The sequence below is a fragment of the Rhizophagus irregularis genome, chromosome 1 (assembly GCF_026210795.1).
Source record: "Rhizophagus irregularis chromosome 1, complete sequence".
NCBI lineage: Eukaryota > Fungi > Glomeromycota > Glomeromycetes > Glomerales > Glomeraceae > Rhizophagus > Rhizophagus irregularis.
In genome coordinates this window covers 2,756,892-2,781,340 of record NC_089429.1, presented here as the reverse complement: position 1 = coordinate 2,781,340, position 24,449 = coordinate 2,756,892, and the positions used below count along the sequence as shown (strand labels likewise).

Sequence of the window (24,449 nt, the reverse complement as noted above, 5' to 3'; positions counted from 1 at the left end):
CGGCTGCGGTTATAGGAAGTCAGGAGCCTTTTTTTTAAACTATAATATAATAATTTTTAGTATACTTCAAAAAAAAAAGAAATGACGAAAATTAAAATTTAATATTTACAGAACGAACTATTTGTGCAGTTATTGTATGCTTTTGACTCCTATAATCGGCGGTAAAATCTACATTCTTTTCGTAGAGACATTCTCGCATTATCTCCTATTACAAAAATTTACTATTAAAAAACAATTTTTATCTTTTATTAAAAATTAATAAATAGTTACCAAATAAGCAAGCCAGCGTTGCTTTTCATTTTTTAATCCTAACGCATCTTGTAAATTATATTTAGACGTAGGCTTATATATGACTGAGCTATAATATAGTAATAAAGTAAGAATTTTTGATTATAGATTATTAAAAATATTTTTATATTTTTACTTTTATACCTCAGTTTCGGGTGTTTGTTCCATTTTTTTTAAATTTTTTTAAAAAAATGCGTAAAGAAATGAAGAATCACTAAAGATAGCATGTATTTATACTTTATACTTAAACGTGACGCGACTGACGCGTTGTTTATTTTTATTTTTTATTGATCGCGAAATACCATTTATAGTTGTTCGACACCATTTTCTGATTTTCTGTCCTGATGGTCTAACAAAGTGCCTCTCCAAAAACTGACTCATTACCCCTGTGCAATAATATATTACGACTCGTTTATGCATCAAAGCCCAGCTCGAGGACACTAAGGAGACCAGTATCAAACATGTCTAATAACCGATATAACTTTATTTTAGGTTCTGACTGATTGAGAGCCTTGCGAACAATTGGTGAGAAGGAGTTTATACCTTTAAATATAACTTTTGCATTTCACTGTAGTGTTGGTGTCATAAAGAAAAAAAATATCATGAAAATTATATTATGAAATTATTAATGAAAGATTATTACAAGTATTAGGACTACATTCTTGTCAGTATTAACACGGTTAAATTAACTTCATTGATAATAATACATAAAATATAATGATTCAATTTATCGGTCATCAGTACGAGCGTTGCTCATAACACAATCTCTTAATACAATTAGTATGGCTTTATATGAACCGTTGCTCATAATAGGCTTTGAACAATTATTATGGCTTTTATATGAACCGTTGCTCATAATAGGCTTTGAACAATTAGTATGGCTTTGTGTGAACCATTGCTCATAATACAATCAGTATAATTATTACGAATATTGTCATTATTATATCATCTCTAATAACGATACACAATCTTGTAACACAACCTCTAACTTTAATGCGTAAATTTAATACAATCATGTAATACAAACTATGTGATTGTTTATAAAAATATATCATTACATAAATTCTATCACGTTTCAAAATGCCATTTCTTTGTTCTTGTCGTATTTGTAAAATAAATTCTAAAGATGGTAACGGAAAGTGGTTGTCTACTAGAAAAACTTTTAAAAAACATCAAAAAAGAGAAAAAGCAAATATTGAAAAAATTAATGAATCTGAAGCAGAAAGCGGATCAGAAACAAAAAGCGATAGTGAATCAATTTCAAGTTGTAACGCAGCTGAAAAAAAAAAGTTCGAAGACGATGAATCGGATAAATCAGATACAAGTTCAGAAAGCAATATTTCAAATAACGATCATGTTCCTGTAATTTTAAAAGACATACCAAAAAGGTAATTAATTAATTGTTTTATAAAAAAAAGTAAATTTTACTTTTATTAAACATTATTGTTATAATAATACTTTAATAATCATCAAAATCATGTTAATTGCAGATCAGAAGATTATGATGATGATGATAGCGATGAGCCATTTCTTGACAACGAAGATTATAATAATGGTAATCCAATTCCTAATAACGAAGATTACGATAAGAATAGTGATAGGCAAAGTCTTGATAATAAAGATTGTGATGAAGAAGATGATAAAGGAGACATAGAAACTGAAAGTGATTGTTCGCAAACAAGTGCATATATTTCTGAAGAGAATGATGAATTAACAGATGATGATAAAGAATTTGAGGAATCTGAAATGACAAACATAAACGATAGTACAGTTAATACTATGTTTATTGATTTTAATTTTGATAGAATAATAATATTTATTTATTTTAGATGAATTGATTCAAGGTTTACGTCTTTTACATACAAAAGTACTCCATTCAATATCTGACATCGCATTCAACAAAATACTTGATAATGTTAATTCTAATTTAGCAATCTATAAGTTGAAAAAAAAATCAATAGCATAGTTCCTTTTGAACCTCATGGATACGATACTTGCAAAAACAGTTGTATTGCATTTACATCATCATATGAAAATTTAGCCAGTTGCCCTATTTGTGGTGAAAACAGATTTGATGATAATGGCAAACCTGTAAATACAACATTTTTTTTTTCGGTAAAAGAACGCCTAATAATTCAATACAAGAATAAAGAAAGAGCCGAAGAATTACAATATAGAAGTAATTATTCCCAAAACAAAGGAGAGGAGGAAATATATGCTGATATCTTTGATGGATTGTGAGTATAATTTAATTACTAAAGTAAATTTTTTTTTTAAAAAAAAGGCCATTAAAATATGTTTCTTTCAATAGGTTATATAAGGATTTATTACAAAGGGGTTTTTTTAAAGATGAACGGGATATTGCACTATCCGGGACATGTGATGGATATCAGATCTTTGAACAACGAACCGATGATTGTTGGGTCATCTTATTAATAAATAATAATCTTCATCCTTCTATTCGTGTAAAAAAAGAAAATCTACTGGTAACAATGATAATACCAGGTCCCCGTTCGCCAAAGAATTTTAATTCTTTTTTATGCCCTCTTATAAAAGAATTACAAGAACTTGAAGGTATAGCTAATTTTAATATCTAATAAAAATGTATTTTTTCTATAATTGAAATTTTATTTTGTTAAATATTATAGAAGGAGTTCAATGTATAGATGGACGAACAAATGAACCTTTTATTTTACGCGCACATTTATTAACATGGACGGGGGATGTTCCAGCGTTAAGCAAAAGCTTAAACCTCTCTGGACACAATTCGTATAAAGGTTGTCGTTTTTGTATGATAAAAGGGACTTGTCACCCATCAAATAAACACATATACTATCCATCATCTGCTTTTTGCAATATAAGAAATCATGATGACACGATCAATATGGGAAAATTAATTGAAGAAGAAACGAATAAAGATCGAAAAGATGAAATGATCAGAGAAACAGGTATGATTTTCTTGAGAAAAAAAGTAAAAGTATACTTACATCTCTGTATTAATTATTATTACTTTACTATACAGGAATTAAAGGGTCCAGTGAATTGTTAAAATTACAAACATTATTATTTCCATGGTCTTTCCCAACAGATATAATGCATTTATTCTTCGAGAATGGCGCACGTCAATGCACATTGGAGTGGAAAATTTTTTTATAACAATCTATTATTGTCTAGTGATTATGAGTTATCAAAATCACAGTGGGAAAGTATTGGCATACAAATGGAAAAAGTAAAAAAAAATATGCCTATTGAAATTGGTCGCCCTCCACGTGACATATTTAAATATCATAATGGTTACAAAGCGGTAGAATGGAGAAATTGGATAATTTTATTTTCATTACCATTACTAAAGATGTATCTGGATAAAAGGTATTTTAATAAAAAGTAAAAAGTTAAATTAATACATTTTTAAATTTTTTTAACTAATCAAAAAGTAAATTTTACTTTTCGTTACATAATAGGCATCTTCAAGGATGGGCAAACTTTGTGAAGTCTGTAAAGCTTTGTTTAGAACCTGAAATATCTGAAGAACAAATTGATGATGTACAAATTTTGCTTAAAAAATTTTCAGATTATTATGAAAGGTAATGATTTCTGTCTTATAATTTATAATTGTATAATAATTAAAATAATGATTAATTATTTTAGAGAGTATTATCGAACAATAGCCCGACGTTTAGCAGCATGTAAGATAAGTTTCCATTACCTCTTACATGTAGCAAATTCTATTAAATATTGTGGCCCTAGTTGAACCCATTGGCAGTTTCCTATGGAAAGGGTGTGTGGTATATTACAACCACTCATTAAATCAAAGATCAAGCCATATAGCAACCTTGCAAATATGCTTACTTTGTTACAGCAATTTTATATGTTACCATTTTTTTCTATCTCAAAAGCTATTTTCAAAGAAAACCCGCTAAAACAATGGAGTAAGGAACGGGTCTTTAGTACTGAAGGGTATGAAGAAGAATTTTATTCCCCTTCTACTCAATATTCTCTGCAAGCCAAGAACACAAACATCTGATTAAATTTTACGAAGGATCAAGCAATATAAATCGTAATGATTTAGAAATGGTAATATAAAGCTTTATTTTATTTAATTTTAAATTCATCATTACAATAACAAAATAATTTCGTTTTTTAGGAGGTTAATAATTATGGTGTAAGATATGGAAGATTAAGAACTTCAGATGGACAATATATTAGTAGCTGTTGTATAAAAAGAAATAATAAAATTGCAAGAAATAATTATTGTGCTTCAGGTAAAATTTATAATCTTTGATTACTATCATTGCTATTTTTTTATTTTTTTGATATAATTTTAATATTGATTTTATATTTTATTTATAAATATTTTTAGATAAGACGCACAATAGATAAACTTGCCCACGGACCCAATGCGCCTCCTCAACTCGTTATTGTAGATATATATGGAATCGTAAATTATTATCTTGTCCATGAATTCAACCATCAGGTTTACATGTTAGCCTATGTACAATTAACATCAAAAATTGTAGAAGATGAATATGGATGTAAACATTTTACTCAATTCAGATCAAAAGAATTTATCGATGTAAGATGTTTAGATCATTGTATAGGTTTTGCTAAAATAGATAATAGATATTATATAATTGATAAAGAAAATGCATTTGATGACTCTAATTGGGAAAATATTGGGCATTGATTTCTTGCAGCAGTTCGCACTTATAATAAAACTTTTTATGTTCTAGTAAAAAACCCGATAATTAAGAATATTTGTTGTATATTGATTAATTTCTAAAAATAGCTAAACATGAATAAGATTATCCCATTAACTTTATTTGTATCTAAAAATAGTTAAACACGGATAAGCGATGATGAAATAGATGAAATACCTATTATAAGCAAAACATTTCACTGTTTTTTTATTTTACTTTTCTCTTTTCTGATAAAATATTGGTAATAAGTCTATGTTATTCTGGTAATAAGTCTATATTATTTATAAACTTACTGACGAAAAATATTTTACCAGGAATAAAGGATACAAGATACAAAACCTTGAATTTCTGGAATTAGAAAGTTTTAATTAATCCTACTTAGAAGAGAAGCTGACTATATTACAGGGAGAGACGGTATGAATACATAAATTTTCCACCACAATATCAATTATCCAATAGTTAGTTACTGTCGAAATTAATATTAACTGATTCTTTTATTTTTTCTATTTTAATGTAGCCGTGTCAGGTGTTAACTGTAGAATGTAGACGTGTATAAGTATTTTTTTATGTTTATTAACAGGTATGCATCAAACTTTATTGTATTGGATTTAAAATTAAATAATTAAATTACTAATATACCTTTTTCCCCTCTTTAACAAGTACATTAAATTAAATAGGTCCGTGTCGAGGTGTTAATTGTAGACGTGTATAAGTATTTTTTACTTAAAAATTATGTTTATTAAACAGGTATGCATCAAACTTTATTGTATTGGATTTAAAATTAAATAACTAAATTACTAATATAACTTTTTCCCCTCTTTAACAAGTACATTAAATTAAATAGGTCCGTGTCGAGGTGTTAATTGTAGACATGTATAAGTATTTTTTACTTAAAAATTATGTTTATTAAACAGGTATGCATCAAACTTTATTGTATTGGATTTAAAATTAAATAACTAAATTACTAATATAACTTTTTCCCCTCTTTAATAAGTACATTAAATTAAATGGGTCTCCGAGTTATTGTGTAATGGGTATGAAAAATAAGTTTTCCTAACTGTATCTTCTTTTCTTTATTTATTTTATTCTTTATTTATTTTCGTTTTATATAGTTTCAGAAATATGAAATTAAACATTTTACTTTACTATAGAAATTATTTGTATCATTGGTTATTAGCATAGCCTTTAAAATGTACACGAATTATTATTGAAATATAATCAAACCATATCGATATTGTATTTATATACTAAAAATATCATTATTATCAAATGTAAAAATGTAATTAAAATAATCTTTAATGCAAGTAAAAATGTATGCTATTTTTAATTAAAAGATACATAAAATATTATTTTATTTGAACTAAATTGACCTTTAAAACTACTAAAAATATATGTTATTTCTAATTGAAATATTATTAAAATATATGCAAAATACAATTGAATCATATTTATAATACACTGAAAATGGGCTTTAAATATACTTAAATATATATAATAACACGAAATAAAATTATCCTGAAATTAAGTAGAAATTAATGACATAAAATTTGCACTTAAAATATACTTAAAGAGGCAAAATTTAAGGGTGTTTTATGAGCTTTTTACATATTAAATACAGTATATTTAAACATAATTTTAGCATTATTTATGGATATAAATATCTTACATAAAATATACTAAAATTATATTTAATTTATACTTATAATATACATGATTATATAGTTAAATATTCTTAAAATTCAGTATATTTTCAGTATATTTTCAGTATGCGATTTTTCTTACTGGGTAGATTGAAATGAAATCAATCTTAAAAACACTTAATGAGAAATATAACTTAAACTACAATGAAATGTTTAACAGTGCAAAAAACATTAAAATTCGACTCAAATTAATTCCTGAATTATCAACCATCCATTAATCAGGTAACAAGGTGGTTAAGTAGCCTACATAAATCTCAACGATCTAAGTTAAGTTTGAGGATATCCGGCAAAGAAAGCATGGACAATTGACAAGTTCATGCCAATAATAGATTAAATGATGTATGTAATGTAATCCAGCGGCAAATTAATAATCCATATTAATTCATTTTAAATTTATCAATCAGAAAAAATTGCGAAGGATAAAGGCTGCAAAATATCTCTTTAATAAAAGGATAGCCAAATTACGAGTTATGGAAAACGGGATCTGTTAAAAATTCTGGCAAATTGTGCATATCATTCACCAGAAGTGAGTGAAACTAAAGATGAAGGTTCAAAATCAGTCATTAATGTTTATGATCTATCGTAACGCTCAGAAGAGATTACTTATTTTATCTTGATAATTTATTTTGCTATAAATTTTTACTAATTCTGATTTTACTTATTTTTACATTTTCCGATTTTATTTATTTTTACATTTTAATTGAGACTTTTATTAAGAAATGTTCTCGATAAACATTTAAGAGTGGGACAAACGGCGCAGCAATTGTGATCTCAGAACTATAATGACAAGATATAATGCTATGATAAAGTACCACTGGATGATGCTTCCGATTGGTCATATGTTGATCAACCAGATATGGTATATGATACAGAATATACAGACGATTTAAATATTGATGATGAAGATTTAGATGCAATTTTGGAAGATAAAGCGGATAAATCAGAAAGTTTTATGCAAGAAGATTAATGGTTGGAATTTCAGAATTCTATTTTATTACTAATTTATTCTTTTTTTTAGTTTTGCGTATTATAGTATGTTTTATTACATATCTGAATTAATTTTACTCTTTTTTTAGTTTTGTGTATTATATTATATTATATTTTATAGCATATATGAATTTATTTACTCTATTTTTTTAGTTTTACGTATTATAATATATTTTATAGTATATCTGAATTTATAAATTGAATTGTAATTGAATTATATCTGATTTATATCTGATTTATATAATAAATTTAGTTGATTTATGTCTAATTAATAGTGTCGAATTTAGTAGTATTTGTTAATTTATATCCGATTTATATCTGATTTCTTATTCTGAATTATATCTGAGTGGCAACCACTCGGAATCCAAATGGAATATTGCCTTTTTAAAAAAATTGGTCAAAATTGAGTTATAAATCAGATTAAAATCAGATGATCGATTTCTATTTGATTTGGACTATTTCAACTAGTGTTTATAACATCGGATGTTTTCAGAATTTAGAGAACCAATTCACTTACGTAATATGGAATTGGAATATGAAGAACATATTATTAATATAAAATACAACTTATCATTAAATTATATAAAATTAAATGCCTATGTACGCGCATGTGATGAAGCTTTATTAGGCCGTGATGGATATCGAAGGCTTGCTTCTGTAGAAGCACGATTAATACGTGAATATCAAGTTGCACAAAGGAGAATAAAGATTACAAAATTGATTAATGAACAAATACCTATTGGAACAATTAACACACGTCAAATGACCAAAAACAGGCAAAAAAAATGGCGCAAATTGCATAAACTATTTGCAAATTTGTATAAACTATTTGCAAATAGTATAAGTTAATTCGCAAATAGCCAAAAACAGCCATAAATAGTCATAAATAGCCAAGAATAGCCACTGCTTTTCGCGCCATTTTTTTTGCTAATTTTTAGCATTTTGACCTGTATAATCCTGATAAAGAATTTAATCAACAACTTATATTTGATGATGAAGAACATCAAGGTAATCCTGATGAAATTATAGTTGATGAACAAGAAATTAGTAATGGTGTTTATTGATCTATTAGAAATCTCCTTCAAATACTTATTCTTATTTGGAATAGTTCAAACCCACCAATTCTTTAACCAGGAAATACAATTAATTTGAAACTTGGTGGAGATGGAAGAAATGTGGGTTGTAAACAGAATCATGTTATGATGACTGTGTGTTTATTAATGAAAAAGGCAATGTGTTAAAACCTGATCATTAGTATAAGTAATATAATTTATAAATTCTTTTTGGAACATTTACTAAATAATAAAAAATCAGTTTTTGTTTATATATAAGTAAAGAAAGAAACGAAACATTAGCCAAAGTTGGAAATCTATTTAAATATCAACTTCAAGATCTTCAAGAAAATGGGATTTCCATTAGCGGTATGCACTGGCTAATTGAGTTTTTTTTTTCAGCTGACTGGAAGTTTATGTACAATATAATGGGATTAGGTGCACTGAATTCAAAATATTTTTGTCTATTTTGCGATTATGAGGCAAGTGTTCGTTAGAACATGGATTTATACTGGCCAATTTATAAAAACACAAAGTGTAAGTGTAAATTTATAAAAATAATTATGTAAAAATTCGAATTAATCTTAAAATTTTCACAGGTCAAAAAAAACCATTGCTATTTCCTATTATTAAACAAGAAAATTACATTCCAGATGAGTTACATCAGGACCCCAAACAATATATATATAGGTCAGTTAAAAATTCAAAATTTACTAAGGTCAATAAGCAAATATTTTTCATATCTGCTAAGCAAACTTTTATCTAACCCATAAATTTTTTACACTGCTAAGCAATTTATTTTATAACATATATATATTTATATATAATTTTTTTTATAAAATATGTATATAAAAAAAACTAAAAAAACAAAAATTTTTGAAATAATGTATAGATAAAGCTATTATTATTTTTTTGTAATATTACAACTTAGAGAATGGCCAGAAATGACGTAATTTAAATTTTAGGATTTTTGACCTCTCTCTCTTTATATCATCATTCATTTTAGGAAATGTAAAATTAAAACACAATTCTGGCTAGAATTATATTAACTACAAGTGTCTAAAAATGGAAGGTGTGTAACATCATCATGGTCTTAACCCTTCCCCCCTAAGGAAATGACATCATTTCTGGCCATTCTTTTATAAATGTTTTTTATTAATATTTCGTATATTTGTTCTGTAACTTCAGAGCGTAATTTAAGCACTTTAGTCAAAGGAAACATCTGAAACTGTCTTAAGTAAAGTTGTTCAGCAGGTTCGAATCTACTTATATATATAAATATTTATTATGATTGAATAGATATTTATGGATTTATTCATGTTTTTTGTAATGCCACCAATACGTGGAATTTTTATTTTTAAAATTTACTGTGAAATTTGTTAAAAAAAATATTTTTAAAAAATTTTCTAAGTAAAAATGAAATAACTTTTATTGATTATTACAAAAATTATAGTGTAAAATTATAAAAAAACAGAAAACCACTTATTTTTCCCTTCCCATCCACCTATTGCTTTCATTTTCAATATATATTTTTTTATTGTTACATGAACACGTATATGATTTATAATTTTACTGTTACGTGGACACGTATTTGTTTTATCAAAAACACATTACACAATTACGTCTCAAAATGATTCCTATATTACGTATACAATTAACTTATTCTTTGTATTAAAAATAGTAACTTTTTTTTACACAAATATATTTATAACTTTGTTTATATATTTTATTAATTTTTTTTAATGTGAAAAATGTAAATATATATCAGATATTATATTATATATATGTTGTGCCTCAGATTGATTCTTGCCTCAGATTGAAGTTTACGCATCTCACATTGAGATTGTCATCTGACGTACCTCAATTGCTAATAAAAATGAGCTATAATTAAACATCAAAATTTCCAATTTTAATGTATTTTTAAGTACTAAGTAAACTTATTTATCATTATTTTAAGTATACAATCCTATAATTTCAGATTAATTGGAATCATACTTATTAAATCTTTTCATTTGAAAAATGACTTAAAATTTAATTATTTTTCAGATAAAACATAAATATAAACTTCAATATAAATCGGATTTACATAAATATTTCAGGAAACATGTAACTCATTATGGTGCACAAGTTTGTTTATGTTACAAAAAGTGGTTTAATTAATGAGAAAAAAAGTTTACTTTATAACAGACTTTATTGAATGATTCAAATGAGGTGTGTCAGGTGACAATCTCAATGTGAGGTGCGTGAGCTTCAATCTGAGGCAAGAATTGATCTGAGGCACAATATATATATATTAAAAAAATCTATCCTGCTATGCAAATATATATCTGACTATTAATAATTTAATACTCTGCTACGCATAATTATATCTGACTATTTAAAAATTATGTTATCAAATAAGCAATAATAAATTTTACATAGGAAAAATTTTTATATGTTGGTTAAACTCAAAACCTACCTTTATATATATTGTTCAGGATCCTGTTACATCTATTATTACGTATTTCTGATGTATTAATGGAATGCTTTTTCAATGATTTGTTTAAAAAAAGGGAATTTGAACGAGAAATTAAAAATCAAATTGAACAAACCATGAAATCATTTAAAGTTCATTTTGAATTTTTTAAATCAAGATCAAATAGTGGCAAGTAGAATTGGACTTCATTAATGGGACCTGACAAGAAAAAGGTTCTGCAATATTTTCCTAATGCGGTGAAGATATTCAAAAACTATAGCATAATTTTTATGAATTATACTTAGTTTTACAAAGTCCTAACCTAACGAATTCTGAAATTGATAATTTTGAAAATAAAGCAAAGCAATGGATTAAATTATTTTATTGGCCAAGTCAAGAACAATTAAATTCATTATCACAAATACCAGGTTTATATAGAAAAGAGGATGTTACTCCTTATATGCATATTTTTTTCCAGTACATCCCAGAATTTTTGCAAAATCTAAAGGATAAAAATTAACTTTTTTCTACTTCAAGTATTGAAAAAAAAACTATAATCAGGTACGTTACATTTATTTATTTATTTATTATTTATTTTTAAGCTGTTTATATTGGCTAATTATCTATTATTATTATTTATACATTTAATTATTTTAATTTTAGGTTAGATTATTTTTTGGCAGAACAACTATGGGTGGCAAAATTAAAAAAAACCTGTAGTACATGATATAATGAAATTTGAAAACCGTCAGTTGTATTATTTAATAAATAATACTCCATGAGAAATTCAAATGCGACATATTGATGCAGGAGATAAAGAAAATAAATAAAGGTAAAATTAACTTACTCTGATTTATATTTTGAAGTGGTGGCTGTAGTAAAATGTAACGAAACTTCTTCTCAATAGGCTACTTCAAGTAGTTGGATAAAAATGATGGATTCTCTTGAGATATTGAAATTTGCGTATTTGTTGGTGTAGGTGCTTGATTTATATTACTGTAATAAAAAAAATTAAAGATAAATAATGTATACTTTTTTTAAAAAAAAACAAATAAATAAAAAAATATAGATCTATTACTTTTCCTCAAATTCTTCCAAATCAGTAATAAAATTACACGTCATTCTTTCTAATGTGAATTCTTTATTATTCTCTGATAATACCGTCTGATTCCATATAAATTTAACTTGATACATATTTTCATAATCTTCAAGTAAAACATAACCTTTAGTATTAGTTAGAGGATTTTGCTAAAAACTCTACTGATCATATTGGAGTATTTGTTTAAGTCTGGTCTTTCCCCCTAGCCCTGAAAATAACATTGATATTTATGCTTAGCAGAACTATATCTGAGATTTTCTTCATCTTTAAATAGATATACAAATATATTTTTTAGGAATATATCGATTGATAAACGTTTTTTTCCAATAGAGTGTCGAGAAAAACCCAACTTTTTTTTAATGAGAACTATAAGGGAGTTAATGTAAAAAAACATTTGTTCTGAAGAAGGACAAGAAAGAAAATAAAAGTGGGGTATTGTTTTATTATGTGAATGTTTATTCCTTTCATAAACAAATAATTTTTGGGAAGTTGTAAAAGCTTTAAAACAAAGCTTGCAGCAAATAGACAACTGGTTTACCATCAGGACGTGAAAAATATGTAGTTTGTAGTTTGTATAATAAATATTTAATTATTTATAATTATCATGATAATCATGTTGTGACAAAATCGAAGATGCGTCAAATTGGCCCATATGAAATTACATTATAGTCATGTGATTTTTATAATTATAATTTAATATAAAATTTTAAACGTAAATAACTCTGTCAATATTGATGCTACAGATATGAAATACATATCATTGGAATCCTCTCTATGAGCTGAATCCAACCGCGTAAAGATCATAAAAATCGATTCACTGGATGCTAAGATCGTTAACTTTGAATTTTAAAATTATTGTTTACTATAAAAATTATAAGACTATTTAATACCAAATTTTAAATGTAAATAACTCCGTCAATATTAATGCTACAAATATGAAATATATATCATTGGAATCCTCTCGATGAGCTGAATCCAACCGCGTAAAGATCATAAAAATCGATTCACTGGATGCGGAGATCGTTAACTTTAAATTTTAAAATTATTGTTTACTATAAAAATTATAAGACTATTTAATACCAATTTTAAATGTGAATAACTCTGTCAATATTGATGCTACAAATATGAAATACATATCATTGGGATTCTCTCAATGAGCTGAATCTAACTATGTAAAGATCATAAAAATCGAATTACTGGATGCGGAGATCGTTAACTTTAAATTTTAAAATTATTGTTTACTATAAAAATTATAAGACTATTTAATACCAATTTTAAATGTGAATAACTCTGTCAATATTGATGCTACAAATATGAAATACATATCATTGGGATTCTCTCAATGAGCTAAATCTAACTGTGTAAAGATCATAAAAATCGAATTACTGGATGCGAAGTTCGTTAACTTTGAATTTTAATATTATTGTTTACTATAAAATCATATGACTATGACGTAATTTTGACCATTTCGACTTTCGACTTTTAGAGGGGTTCAAGTCAAAATCATTTCAACCATTTCGACCATTTCAGAGGTTAAAATTAACCAATTTCAGTTTTATGTATAGTCATAATATAAAATAAATTACTATATGTTTACTATTAAAATTAAATACCATATTTATCAGAAAATAAGTAACATAGACAGAATTATGGAATTTTTTGGCCTGCATTACTAAATTTTGGCCAGTTGGCTTGCATTAGTGTTCCGCACGAATCGATTCATGACACGGTGTGACCCTGATTGCTTCCGAATAAGAAAAACGTATTTTGCAAATATCTTTTGATCTAGCAGTCCGATTTCAACGATCATTTTTTTATTTTGATCAGAGCAACGAGGCCTATCGATTAAAAATAGATCATCAAAATTGGATCACTGGATCCTGAGATAATAATTTTTGGGGGTTGAATCGAGTCTGAATCGAGTCCGAATCGAATCAAATTTCAGAGGAGAAATTTGATTCATGCGGAACACTAGCTTGCATTACATACAAAAGTTGTTGTTTATTTTTGGATGAATATGGTATTACTTTATGTTCAAAGTAAAAAATCTTCTGATAATCAATATTATCTGTGAAAAAAAAAAATGATAAATCAGTAATGAAAATATTTTTTTCTATATTGTTTAAATTTTGGATCAGCTGTTTAAATACCTTAAAAACATATAAAATTTTATTACACATTTGAAAATAATAAAAAGAAAAAGCTAATTTAAAACATTTTACATAAAACATTTAATATATACTTCTTGAAATGTCAAAAAAAAAAGAATATAATTTTAACTTTGTGATCTAATTTTAATTGCTTATATAGAGCTAGTATATACAGTCAACTCCCTCTATAGTCACTCCCGTTATAGTTATATTCTACTATATAGTCACACCAGTTGAATGTTCAAAACACTTTATTATTAAAAACTATCCTATATAGTCACAATCTATCTATAGTCACTATCACACCTATCCTCAAAAATCTTATATTAAAAAGAACCGTTTATAATCACAGTTATATAAAGAATATATTAAATAACTTGGCATTTAATAATTGTACAAAGATGTATCATAGCTTGTTAGAATCATCTCACTGAGATGAATCGAATGGTGGTAGTTTTATCCTTTTGCGATCACTGGCTGATGAGTTATTCAACAAAATGTTAAGCATCGGTATTATTATATTTCTTGATTTACGTTTACTGCGCCATTTAACATTTTGCTAAATTTCTCGGTACCTAGTGATTGTAAAAAGACGATTAATAGCTCGTTGGAATCGCCTCATCAAGACGAATCGAATGGTGGTAAGCTCATCTCTCTGTGATCAATATCGACGGAGTTACTACTTAAAAACCATTTAATATTTTTTAATTTCGGAAATTGATCTAGTGATTGGATTTCAATTTATTTTATACCATTAGATTCGTCGCATTAAGACGAATTGAATGGTAGTAAGATTGTCTCTCTAGGATCAATATTGGCAGAGTTATTACACAAAAACCATTAATATTTTTTTAATTTTGAAAATTAATCTAGTGATTGGATTTCAATGTATTTTATACCATTAGAACCGTCTCATCAAGACGAATCGAATGGCGGTAAGATCATCTCTCTACGATTAATATTGGCGGAGTTACGATACAATAAAGTTTTGAGTATAATTTTAGCTAAAATTATGTTAATTTTTGGCCGGAATTATGATATACTAATATAAGAAATTTTTTATATAGTCACATCTCTTTATAATCACCAAATATGGACTGTCCCAAATGTGTGACTATAAAGAGAGTTGACTGTGCAACTTTGACTTCTGAAATTGACTGCTTTTCTATACGTACGTATCAAAAAAATAAAAAAAAGTGAAATTTTAATATAAAAATTCGGTTATATAACCAATTTATAAAAGCTTAGCCTGTGTAACATTTAAGTTAGCCCCTATTTATTTTATCTACCCCTAGATTATAACATTTATTGAGATTTATGACAAAGAACATAATATATGTTTTATTTAAAAAATAAATCATTGTTGGAGAAACAACTAATACAAAAAAAATTTGCGAATATATTACTGTTATATGATGCTTAATACTTCTGGTACCATTTTAGTAGAAGCGTACACGATAACATTTACTGGAATAGATACATTGAGGCTGAATGGAAAAATGACTAAAAATTGTGTCTTGCAGTTCCATTCTTATTGTGCCATCTACTTTGAAGTATTTATTGTTACTTAAGTTGTGAATTACGATGCTATCAGATATGAAGCTGATCTTATATAAAGCCAACCTGTATTTTAAAATTGATTTAGATGATGGGTTCTAATTGCCTCTATGAGTGAAGATACTTGATTGTTATTAGCATTAGATATTGTTACATCAAAAATATTTTTCACTTCCTTACCAGGACATGCTGAATTCTTAGAAAGAATTATAAAACTAAAACATGCTTGAGAATTTAAGAAAAATCGCAAATTCTAGGCTAGATGTCAGATAACCAAGAAAATTCTTAATGAGGAACCTATGATCAAATATCGCTCCCTTTCTTGAATGGATGTCTTCTTCCAAAAATATCAAATTACATTCCCTATAAAAAATTTTATCCGTTATTTCTGTAAAAACTCCGTAAAAATGAGCCTTTCACAGATTCATTCACAGAAAATGTAAATAATTCAATAAATTCTGTGATATAAAGCTATTAATTCTGGAAATATGAGCCTTTTATGGAGGACCGCTAAAGCAGGGCAGAATCACGTGACTTTCGAAATTTTTCTTTTTTTAAAATAAAACTCTTTATTATATATGAAACCTTCCAAATAAACATATATTAAGTGCATTTTGACCTGTTCTACAAGTTTACTTAGAGCACAGAATGAGGTTTAGAACACCGTTTTCGATTTATTCAATTTTTTCAATTTCGTTAAAATTGATCTATCCTTTTGTGGGTATGATCAGCAAAGTTCGTTTGCTCATATATAAAGTTAAAAACATTGTTCAAAATCCACTTTTCCTTCCTAAGTAAACTTGCAGAGCAGGCAGAAATACACTTATTTAATGATTTTCAAGTTCACTTTGATTTTAGTTTATAAATAATTTATCAAATCATAATAATTTTAAATCACGTGATTCTACCCCGCTTTAACGGGCCTCCTTTTATGGAAAAAAGATGGAATAAAAAAAATGGATTGACTTTTTTTACAGGGATTGGGGCACAACATCATTTTCATAGCAGTAGATGTCAAAAAACTCTAGAATATTGTTAATCGTGATTGGCAAAAAAGATGCATTTGTCTAGATAATGGAATTTTCCTTATTGAGGTATGTCTAGCATCCGAAAGTTTTAATGTCTTATAATCAATAGTCTTAATATATACTTGTTATTCCATGGGTATCAATGAATAACTGAAATATTCACCGATGCTCCCCTCCCCCAAGGCATCAGTTTATATGGAGTATTTATTAGATACCCATGGAATAACAGGTTTATCTCGTTGTGTATGGCATATACGCCGATGGATCTTATACTTTTTTATACTTTTTTTATACCGGTGGAATAATTTACAAAAAAATCCATCGATGTATATACATAATACTGATGTGATAAGTGACTCTATGTTTAATTAGCAGATAAATGTATATCATAGTTATTCTTAGAATACAGGCGAAATCAGTGTAATCAGCTATGATGATCATGGGTATAATTTTGCTTCTAAGAAAAAATTTGGTTGCTATTTACAGTTGGCAATAACCATTACGTTATTTTATATAATTATTATGTAATTATTTACACTGTACAATTAATAAACATTTTATAAGGTACTATCATATTTTTTCTCCTTAGTTTTTGGGAACGGCAAAGCCGTGTTAAATCCGGAGCGATCTTAACTAAAAAAAAATCAACGATCCAGTTCTTGCTTTATTGAGGTTTTTATGTAACGGTGAAGGCCCAACCAGCATCGACTCCGATTAACATTGATAGACCGCTCCGGACTAATAAACAGTTGATAATTATTTATGAGCGATCTTAACTATGTATGATATGTATTCCGGATAGTTTTATTTATCGTTGTACTGTACAATGATAATGAAAAATTGTTGTTAAACCAAAAAAATATCATTATTCATGCTACAAAACTATAAAAATCGATTCCAGATTACAGTTCATCTCAGATTTCACACGAAACGCTTTTCCAATAGTTCAACTAACAATGATTTCTTTATTTGGGATTTCTTCTCTTTTGGTAACTTTGATAGTTATCTATGTATCTCGATTCTATTATCGTTATTTTACCCGTAAGAACCCTCTACCCGGTCCATTCCCACTTCCACTTATTGGTAACTTTCATCTAAGTATTGGAATGGGATTTAATGAATTTTTTACGTCAATGCATAAAAAGTACGGAGACATGTTCGAAATATATTTGGCAGGTGAACGTAATATCGTATTATGTAGAGCAGATTTGACTGATAAGTTGAATATGCCTTCAACGAAATCTAACTTCTTCACTAGATTTGTCACAGATGAAGCATTTATTGAATATGAGTTATATGGAGTAGGAATAGGCAGTAACAATGATTTTGAATCTTGGAAGTTTAATCGTCAATTTTTTGATCAATCTATTTTGACACCGAATTTTAATTATCAAGCTGTTGAATGGGTAAACGTATTATGTAAAGAAATGGAATCTTATTGGGTTGACCTTGGAGAAAATTATGAATTAGATCTTAGTAGATGGATGCATAGATTTACAAACGAGATAATTTTCAAAGTTACAACCGGCATAAAAAATAATTCTGTTGCTTCTTATTATAATTCCATTCTTGAAAGTGACAATACTTTAAAAGGAAAAAAAGTAGAAACGGTTGAAACGGTTGAGGAATCTGATAAGTTCGTTAAGTCAGTTGAAACTTACGTAAGGGGACTGATTTATCTTACAGTTTGTAAACAGTTTGTGCTTCATTATGTTCCATTTATTCGCGAAAAGTGGAAAAGTTATTTGGAAAACAAGGATTATTTGCTTAACAAGTTAGGTAAAGTTGTTAAAGAAAGAAAAGCTGAAATTGAGAATACACCGTTAGATCAGCCTCTTCGTCACGACATGGTGACATCCTATATAACCGCGAATACGCCACGTGATATCAACACGGTAAAACGTTCCGGTGCTGATTTATTAAGACCAGCGACTGACAGAGAGATTCGTGGAATGGTACTCGATAGTTTGCTTGGTGGAACTGAAACTGTAAATAAGAGTTTTATATTTAAGAAAACATTAAGATTATAAATTCACCTCTTTTTAATCTTAATCATATAGGTGGCTAATGTGTTTTGCTTCATTGTATATTATCTCGGACGTTATCCTGAAGTGAAACAAAAAGTACGACGTGAATTGGATGCAGTTCTCGGAAATGACTTAACAAAACTTGTAACATATGAAAACCTTGAAGAATTACAATATTGCGAGGCAGTTATCAACGAAGTGTTTCGTAATTGCCCTGTTTCGTTCATGATGCATCGGTTAAATACCGAAAGTGATAATGTCGGAGGATACGACTGGCCAGCGTCAACTCGATTTCTAATGCTTTATTCTGCAATAATGAAACACAAGGATAATTGGACCGACCCTGATAAATTCGATCCTGATAGGTGGTACAAGATTGAAGAAAGTGACAAATATTTACTCGAAAAACAAAAAGCGAAAAATGTTTTCCCTATGTTTGGAGGAGGGATCAGAATATGTCCGGGAAAAAAGTTGGCGATTATTGAATTAAAATCCCTAATGATATATTTCAGAAAATATGATATTGAAATGGCTGATATCAACGCACCACTTAAACTTAGACGTGAATATATTAACACTGCTGAAGATTTCATTGTCAAGGTTAAACCAAGAAAATTCTAAAAATTGTGAAATTTGGGCGTGCAAAATCAATTTACTATTCTGATAGTTTTTTTCATATTTTGTATTTCATCATAAGTTAATAGTATCATACACAATGTATTTGTAATCAAAATCTTATCATGTTTCTATCCCAACAGTATTTTATAAGATAAAACAATGTTTAAAAGGTAAAAAAGGTTAACACTTAATTGAGTTAATGAGTTGTACAGTGCATTATTCTTCTGAATATACAGTATGCGAAGATTATTATGTCTGACTTATTTCATGTATGATATCTGTAAAAAAGATCTTTTGGTTTATTCCTATTAGGGATTGGAAATCGATTAACGCGATTAAAATCTTTTGAATTCTAAAATTCGATTTTCGATTTTCGATAATCGAATAATTGGGTCTAATTGAGTAAACTCGAAACTTTAAATGCTTTATGATCATTACATGTATTGTTTATGTAATGGGTTTTACTGTTTTAACAGTAGGTTACATTCATTCATGTGAATTGCTTTTCTTTTATACCGCGATGCTCATTGGTCATCACATTAATTACTTTCTCCTGATCGTGAAGATTTTTCTAAGCAAATAATACATGTGTAAATATTTTTCTGTCATTATTATTATGGTCACTTATAGATGATTTAGATATCTTTCTCTTCAAATCAATAGGTTCACTCTTATGCTTATTTGAATCAATGACATCCTCTAGCCTATTCAAGGCACCGCGATTTAACGTACTTGCATAATTTTGACTCTCCTGCGTTGCCTGTAGTAGTCCATGTAACTTATTTTGCAGTAAAATAATTTCGTATGTAAGCTCTATTATAAAATGTCGATAACATTTCTCATGCATATCTGAAGATTTGTTAATTTCTTCTCTTTTAGCTCGACTTCAACGGATACCCACATCTTATCTCCTTTTCGACGTGCTCGCTATGTAGTTGTTAGTTTAATAATATATAATTACAAATAATAAAGTGCTACAACCAGCCACGACGATCAACAGTTCATCAGCAGAATTCCCGCGTAGTCGCAGTTGCTAATACAATTAAAGTACCTTATTGCTAAAAGCTAGCCGTCCACAACGATCAACAGATCATAAACGGTACATCAGCAGAATTCCCGCGTAGTTGTAGAGAGCCAAATCAACTAAACCGTTGATATGGCCACGGCCTAAGAGAACTTCTATCCAGTTGCAACATCACATATGTACAAGAAAAATCTACACTCACCTTAGCTTTTCCTGAAGAATTAATGCCTGCCTTATCGTATCGGCACTGACTGATGTGCTCACAATATCTCGCAAACACCTGGTGAGTTTGTCTGCAGCCGTCTTGTAATCAAGCTTCTCCGGTCTATCTTTGTTTTTTTCTATAAAAAATGGTGGAACTCGACGATATCCCACTCCATAGAGTTTTTCGAATCAAAGTACTTGTCAGTTATCTGATTTTCCTGCAGGTCATGCAAAATAAAGGTGAATATTTCATCATTATCTACGACGTCACCATACACAGTAGTTTACCAGAGTTCCTGTGACGAGGAAAGGGTTGTTTTTTTCCATCTTCCACTGGTCCCTCCATTTTAAAGTGTAAAAAAGTTATTCTGCTATTATGCAAAAGGTAAAAAAGAATAGACGCGCTAGAATTTGTTTGTTAGCAAAAGACGCGTATTATAACAAAGCAGGTGTCACAAATTGTCATAATGATAATCAGCTTATCAGCATTGAGCTGAGCCACGGATTTTTTGTGAATTAGTGATCGTATTAGATATTTTTATTCCTGTTTCAAATTTAGTTTAAAGGAATAAGACTTTAACGTTTATTAAAGTTTTTGTTTGAAAAATTAAACGCGTTGCAAATAAAACTCAAGATTCCAAATGTAGTTATTAAATCTGTGTACTGTATGTAACAAGTAAAGATTACGTTAGATTAGCTAAAAGTAATTTTTCTCTACTGTACAAATTAAATTATTACCTTTCTTTAAGTGCATTTTCGATAATATCATTATCGTCCTTTCTTCTTTTAACATTTAACTTATTTTTTCCCAAAACATTTGTAGGTCTTTTCCCACGAATTTTATTTGGTATCCAAGAAGAATTTTCCTTGTTTTCTTGGGTTTTATTTGTTCTGTGTGATCTTGTAAATGAGTGTGGTGTAATTTTTAGTTTATTACGATCTAAAAAACTTTAACAAAAATTTTATTAATAATATATTTAGGTAACTACAAAAAATGAATAAAATTTTCTTACTTCTTTCATTTGAAACTCTGCTTGCTTTTTTATTTCAATTCCATTGTCTGTATTTGGTATATTTTGTATTCTTTGTATAATTATTTTTAAATCCTTCCAGTTCTTCACATAAAAGTTGATTAGGATTAGCGTTTGAATTTAATGAATTTTGACTTTGATCCGGAGTTTCTTCATGAAATTGATTAGCAGTATTTGAATTTAAGGTATATTGATGTTGTTATTTTGATAAAATGCTATCCTTTCAGAATCTAATGATAGATTCCATATTTCTAACCCTCCAAGAACACTAGCCGCTGCACGGATATGTTTAAGACTGGTCTTGACAGTTACAATAAGATCCATCACATAAATATACCTCATATACTTTGGACGAATTTGATTGACTTTTAAACAATACAATATCCATTCATTGGATCTATAATGTCAATCATACAGTATTATTTTCTGCAATTTCACGTGCTTTAAGTTCACGAGATTTAATTTCATTAAATTTCTATCAAAAATAAAAATAAAAATAAAAATTAATATTAGAACAAATTATTTAAAACAATAAATACTGTTACTTACTTTTTCATTAAAAATTTGCTGATTAATTTGAGTGTAAAATCGAATAGTAAAAAAATCAGAGCATTGATTTATTAAAATATTTATTAGCATGTCTATCCTTTTGTTTTTCTTTCCATGCAAAAATTTCCACTTTAATGTCTAGGAATTAAATAATTAATTTAGTAAATTATATAATTAAGAAGATAATATTACATTTATAATTACTATACTCACAGAAAAAAATCTTTCTATTAAATTATTTGTCTCATTAACCATCCAACCTGTAACAAATTTTGGTTTATAAATATTTGCCCAAAGTTGTTGGCATGACTGCCATTCTTTTTTATAGTAAGAAAGTAATTTTGTTAAGTTGTTAGTTAAAATCCATTTAATAAAATCTTGTTCTAATTGATTAAATTCTTCAATAGTAATAACTAATTTAAGCTTTCTAACAAAAGCAATAACTGTTGGTCGTGCATCTAAGGAAATTCCATTAGCAGAATTACGACACCATCTAAAAATTAAATTAAAAATTATTAATTAAATATTATCTTGTATTCAAAACAATTATAATATACAACCTTTCCCATGCTTGTCAACACTGATCGAATGTTTTAGGGCGAAAAAAAATAAACAATGACAAATATAGATATTGAATTAAAAAATCATAAACTGGACATGGTAAATTACAAGGGATTTATTGGTTGAAAACATTCTTAAAATAACACATTCAATTATTTGTAAACAAATATTTAGACCAATTTGTGTAAAATTAAATGAGAGCTATCAGCTATGCTATTGATTTACATATTTCATATTCTATAAGTGTCATCTAGAAAACCACTCTCATAATAATTAATTGATCTCGATCTTTCTACCGGTAGAGCTGGTTCGTTGAGCTTTAGGAAGCTATTAAATTTAACAATCAAATAGTAATTAGTCCCATTTAATTATCTGATCAAATTTACACATTTAATTTACCCTAACTTCCAAGATTCCATTTTCAATCACAGCAGACATCTTATCAACTTGTAGATCACAAGATAAAAAAATCTCTCGACTAACAAATCATTAAATTTGCAAATATTAAATAAATCAGTTATAATAAGTATTCATCAAAAGGCTTTAAAAAATAAAAATTTACCGGAATTTTCCACAATCACGTTCATTCACAAGTAATTTATTTCTATCGAAACCTTTATATGGTTTAAATTCACCTTCGATGACTAGGTTATTGTCACCTACAAGTTCAACATTAACATCAGATTTTTGTATTCCCTATTTTAAAAAATATAAGATATAAGTAATTAAAGAACTTTTAAAATTATAATTAACAATTAATAAATTTCCTTACCGGAACATCAGCGTGCAAAACATATTCATCAGACTTGTTATAAACTATATGATGTATAACAGATAATCAAAATTTTATCAAAGTGCTGCGCCATCAAAATTCAACATCTAGTATAGTTAATCGACCGTAGATTACTTCTTTTTAAAAAGGATTTTTACATACCATCAATCGCAGGTTTACGATAGCACGGGTCATTAAAGAAGTCGTCGAATGTACGTCGCATTCGACGAAAAGAATCATCAAAATTCATTTTTAAAATTTTTACCTATTAAAAGAAGTTTTTTAAACAAACTTTTTGGTAATTTTAAATCGTTGGGAACGATATCCTTTATAAAGAGTTTCGTGGGAATAACTTCATTACGCTAAAATGATTCATGACGATTCATTTTTAATGTGAAAAATTGTTCGTTTTACCAAATTTTTTGTCGATTGTATCACTTATATCACGTGTATCACATGCAAAGTTATCACATGACAACTCTACCCTAATTATAAAGAATCCGGCATATAAATCCGGTTTCGGGCAACACGTGTACTTCATAAAAAAGGTTGGTTCTAGAATTCTAGAATGTCTAGAATGTAATTGCCCAAAACCTAGTAATAATGTAATTACAATAATTATTATTGTCGAATAGGATAATACTGATATT

At 27.7% G+C, this 24,449-nt stretch overlaps 4 protein-coding genes across 4 annotated transcripts; 1 reads left to right on the top strand and 3 right to left on the bottom strand.

Moving 5' to 3' along the window:
- Positions 1 to 9: 9 nt before the first annotated feature.
- On the bottom strand, positions 10 to 456 carry OCT59_000554 (uncharacterized protein; the record flags this gene model as incomplete). Its single annotated transcript, XM_066138901.1, has 4 exons — positions 10 to 39; positions 110 to 205; positions 271 to 342; positions 433 to 456. 4 exons carry the CDS (start codon positions 454 to 456, stop codon positions 10 to 12), a joined length of 222 nt encoding a protein of 73 aa, XP_065988350.1.
- A 6,563-nt stretch (positions 457 to 7,019) lies between these two features.
- OCT59_000553 (uncharacterized protein) lies at positions 7,020 to 7,652 on the top strand (the record flags this gene model as incomplete). Its single annotated transcript, XM_066138900.1, has 3 exons — positions 7,020 to 7,028; positions 7,137 to 7,233; positions 7,495 to 7,652. The coding sequence occupies 3 exons, from the start codon at positions 7,020 to 7,022 to the stop codon at positions 7,650 to 7,652; spliced, it is 264 nt and encodes an 87-aa protein (XP_065988349.1).
- Positions 7,653 to 20,229: 12,577 nt separating this feature from the next.
- Positions 20,230 to 20,505, bottom strand: OCT59_000552 (uncharacterized protein; the record flags this gene model as incomplete). The annotated part of the gene is made up of 1 exon (XM_025326369.2): positions 20,230 to 20,505. One exon carries the CDS (start codon positions 20,503 to 20,505, stop codon positions 20,230 to 20,232), a length of 276 nt encoding a protein of 91 aa, XP_025176466.2.
- A 1,031-nt stretch (positions 20,506 to 21,536) lies between these two features.
- OCT59_000551 (uncharacterized protein) lies at positions 21,537 to 24,049 on the bottom strand (the record flags this gene model as incomplete). Its single annotated transcript, XM_066138899.1, has 13 exons — positions 21,537 to 21,549; positions 21,625 to 21,777; positions 21,824 to 21,834; positions 21,900 to 22,001; positions 22,333 to 22,392; positions 22,467 to 22,604; positions 22,680 to 22,959; positions 23,027 to 23,036; positions 23,324 to 23,354; positions 23,427 to 23,505; positions 23,590 to 23,723; positions 23,800 to 23,843; positions 23,962 to 24,049. 13 exons carry the CDS (start codon positions 24,047 to 24,049, stop codon positions 21,537 to 21,539), a joined length of 1,143 nt encoding a protein of 380 aa, XP_065988348.1.
- Between the last annotated feature and the right edge of the window lie 400 nt (positions 24,050 to 24,449).